Here is a 4,191-nt window from a genome sequence, read left to right on the forward strand (position 1 = left end):
GATTACTTCCTACTCACGAGCGCCCCCTCTGGTGGGGAAACTTTTTTCAGGGATACAAACTTTTTTTCAGAACACCGGTAGACGGCAGCCATTACAGACGAACACGTGTTTGTTGTTGTTCGAGGAGCGGCTCGGTCACATGCTAATGTCATTAGTTCGTTATCATTACTAAGGTACAGGACTGCCTTTTTTTTCTATTTTATCACATCATGTCTCCTGCCTGGATCTGTTATTATCTCGCTCTGAGGCACGAAGGAGTGTCAGAGGTATGCTTGCTTCAACTGCTTTTTATGTCATGGTCTCATTTCCGGACTCAGGCATTTTGTGAATGAAGCCGATATTTTAGTTAAAATACACAAGTACAAATATTTATCCGAGTATAGCACTACCCCCCAACTTTATGGATGATTTTATGGATTAGGTTTTACGTATTATACTTGAATAAATACGGTAAGTGATGGGTATGACTCTCAGCTACCTCCTCACCAAAATTTAGTGCTGTATCTGTCAAAGTTGTTGACTTTTAGCTATTTTTATATTAGCAAATGTCAGATTCAGTGGTGGCCAACTTGACGAGTTGATTCCAAAGTTTAATAAGTTGTAGAGGGACATCCAGTGATTATATTTTCAGGAGTTTCATTAAAATAAATCCAGTGATTCATGAGGTATTTTGCTAACATGACTGACAAATGAGCACACTTATACACATGCAGGCAAAAAATATTATCACCCTCTCACCTTTAGTGGCAGGCAATAATTAGAAGCCACTGCTGCTCTGATATTTGAAAAAGAATGTCTGTCCTTTACACAAAGTCCMAAGTCATTACAGAACCTTAAAAGTTGCATTTGTTCCTTAGTAAGAAAACTGAGAAAAGGTCAAGTGAAGATTTAAACATATGGTACGGGGATTTTTTTGAAAGAAACAGAGCAGTGCAGGGGTTGAAAACATGTGTTCGGAGGGGAAATAATGACTTAGAGCAGTGACGTAGTCCAGTCCTGTTCCTGAAGAGCCACTATCCTGCATGTTTGAAATGTTTCTCTGCTTTAACACACCCGACTTACAGGATCAAATAAACTAAACTGTTCTTATTAATATATTAAATGAATCAAATCACAAAACTAAAAAGCACCCTGCAACGTTGAACAGCACATCAACACGGTCATGTTCTTTGGCCAGAGCTTCCACTTGGTCTTTTTTAGTCACGTCCACCACTTTGGTCCTGATTCCTGATGACGACAAAATATGGGAAAAAAAAGCACTTGTTTCAAATAATAAAAGCACATTATTGCTATTATTTACTGCTTAATTGTAAATACCTTTAAATGTAGAATATAGAGACAAAAAAAAGTTATGACATGGTATTTGAGAAGTGCATTTACTTAACAGAAACTATTATGTGTGGCTCTTGCACAGTCAGTCACACAGTTTTATCTGTTGGACAGAATATGTGACTAAATTAAAATGATCTTCTAGGATGGGATAGTAAAAGGATCCTTTATTTAAACCTCAGATGGGAAATCAGTGAACTAATTTCCCCCTGAACAACTGAGTGTGCTCAAATGGAAAAGGAAGAGGAATCTGTAATAAAATAACACGTAGATAATTTTTTATTAGCTGCTTTGATTCAATTAAGGGAAGTTAATGAGCAGATAATTGTTCCGTAGGTTTTGTCTCCCAAGGAAATGATATAATCCATGTCTCAGGCCTGACTTGTTTATATAAGTGACAATAACATTTTTATTCTGAAAAACTTAAGTCAGTAAACAAATCTTGTTAACATTATTATTAAGTTTTAAGATGTTAGCCCATAATAACTGGGCGTTATGAGTTACAGTTTGCATCCCTCTGGTTTGCCAGCAGATGGCAGCTGCACACCGACCAACAGATCAACTCCTCATTACCTTTAATGCCATCCAGCTCCTTTAGCTTTTCTCCATTTATGTCTGTCGCTGTGACCTGAGCTCCTTCCTTCGCAAAAGCCTGAAGGGAAAAAAAACAAACAAACTTGAATGAGCCACCAAAGTTTAAGGTATGCAAGTCACATTTCCACTGTAACCTTTGAAAGAACAAACATTCTGTTCTAAAACCAAGTTGAATAAATAAAGTTTTGGTGAGACAACAAAGTCATTTAGACAAATATATGATAGTGGAGGCAACATGGATAAGGAACAATGACACTTTCAATCACTTGTCACCTTTTAAAGTACAAATACAGTTGGTTATGTATATTCATAGTTTGCATCTTTTCTATATAAGCAATATAAATCTAATAAGCTGAAACTACTGAAGTCGACTTTATTATTAAGAATTCATCATGCTAGGGGAGACAAAACCTTCTAACATGAAGCTCATTTGAGAAGTAATGGCTCTGATGACCCAATCTTAAAAAGAATGCACAGAAAACCTGAGTGTTTTGTTACCTTTGTGATGAAACTAAGCTTAACAATCAGCCTGAAAGTGTGCTATTACTGGAATCGCTGAGCACTAACGCTAAACTGTTTTCGCTTTTGGAAAGTTGTTATTTGCAAGGAAAAGCTCGCAACCTGCAAATTTCTGTGCAGCTTTTTCCTACAATTGCATAAAACATCACACTCTGTACAGAAAAAAAATATGCATGGAGGCAGGCATGAGATTTCCAATGGCATGAATTAGCAAGAAGGTTGCAATTAAAATTGTTTACTAAAGCAGCAGCACGTCCAATCCCCTGCGCGGCAGCGGATAACACAATCACTTTCCCATCCAGCCGGCCCATAGTGCACCTTTCACTGCWCCTGTGACTGGGACGGAGAAAAAGAAACAGTATTGATCAAAATCAGGCTCATTTTGGTGATAAATCTTCCCTTCCCTAATAAAAAATGGGTAACTACTACAAAATTATACTTTGATTAATCATTGGCAGCTTTTTGTTACCAATTGTTTGGAGAATTCAGATGATAAATACAAATCAGATGAATCATGGTATATTTCTTTGCCCTGATTTGTAAAAAAAAAAAATGAATATAAGAGAAAACAAACACACTGGTTGACCTCTAACACAAACCACTACAGTTAAGGTCATTATCAAACCCTTTCTCCAGAATGAGTTTGTTCAAAGAGCTATCTACAACAACAGGTAAGATGTTGTTTATTATCCTTCTACATAAAAAAAAAAAATCTGAAATGTTGCTTTAACTTTTATCTGATCAAACTCCAAAGCATATAATTGTATCTGGTATTAAGAGTAATGCAAAAATACAGCTTTAACAAGTTATCACTTCCTGAACACAGTTATTTTGTTCTGTTAGCTCACACCTGGTTAGGTTTTTATTCAACTTTAACTGAGTGTTTTTTACTTTCAGCAAAATGGTGAACAACAAATTATAGTTATCACTGACTACTCAAAAACCATTTCATGCTTGAATGGAGGTGCAGAAGTCAATCTGAACTGCTGAATGCAGAGAATTTAAATTTGTCTCTGCTGGCACTTCAGCAAGCAACCAAACAAAATATAAATGTGTTTATTTGTTTAGGAGCTGCATATCGTATTTGCTGTATAATAATATGAAATAAAAGCAATGCACAAGTTGTTTAGTGCACGAAGTTGCTGGCATGTTTTGGTCGTTCTGAGCCTGCAACCTCTTAACACCAACTTGATTTCAGACACAACACGCTACATAACACGTTGAAGATTGTCAGAGTGTGAAACGACCTTTGCTAATACATTTTGGAAATTAAAAGCGGCCAAAAAAAAAAAAAAAAAGGTTTAGAAAGCGAATCTGAAGACTCACCCCCTTTCCCAGTCAGATCACACGGTGGAGACTGACCTACGACAYGTGACCTTTCGCTCGTACAGTGATTGGCTAGAAACCAGGAAGTGATCTGTTAAAGAAACATTTCTCCAGGAGTCCAGTGATGAAAAGAAAGCTATTTTCTCACGTTTTATTCTGTAGATTAAATGTATTAAGCTATGTCAGTTTATTTTCTTTATAGTTACTGTTGTAAAAACAACTTTGTTACTTCTCATTATGACTCAGTGTGAACAAGGGTTGTCATCAAAGGCCACAATCCTGCATGATTTATACTTGTTTTCCATCACACCTGATTGAATTAATAAGTTCTGCATTCAAATCAGAATTCAGATTTGAACTATCTAATTCTGTAGATAAATTGATTTTTTGTTATGAATTAGCTATCTAACATTGTTCATTTGG

The 4,191-nt window shown here is 36.2% G+C and overlaps 1 protein-coding gene across 1 annotated transcript in view; it reads right to left on the reverse strand.

The window, feature by feature from the left end:
- Nucleotides 1-3,787, reverse strand: part of bdh2 (3-hydroxybutyrate dehydrogenase, type 2) — a 6,357-nt gene extending 2,570 nt beyond the window's left edge. Inside the window, exons 1-4 of the mRNA XM_014007870.1 lie at nucleotides 3,769-3,787; nucleotides 2,682-2,778; nucleotides 1,903-1,981; nucleotides 1,131-1,227 (exon numbers count right to left, since the gene is read on the reverse strand). Of these exons, the coding sequence (XP_013863324.1) occupies nucleotides 1,131-1,227; nucleotides 1,903-1,981; nucleotides 2,682-2,753 (248 nt within the window). The 5' untranslated portion in view covers nucleotides 2,754-2,778; nucleotides 3,769-3,787. The remainder of the gene's footprint in view (nucleotides 1-1,130; nucleotides 1,228-1,902; nucleotides 1,982-2,681; nucleotides 2,779-3,768) is intronic.
- Between the last annotated feature and the right edge of the window lie 404 nt (nucleotides 3,788-4,191).

Source organism: Austrofundulus limnaeus, unplaced genomic scaffold, assembly GCF_001266775.1.
Source record: "Austrofundulus limnaeus strain Quisiro unplaced genomic scaffold, Austrofundulus_limnaeus-1.0 Scaffold45, whole genome shotgun sequence".
Classification (NCBI taxonomy): domain Eukaryota; kingdom Metazoa; phylum Chordata; class Actinopteri; order Cyprinodontiformes; family Rivulidae; genus Austrofundulus; species Austrofundulus limnaeus.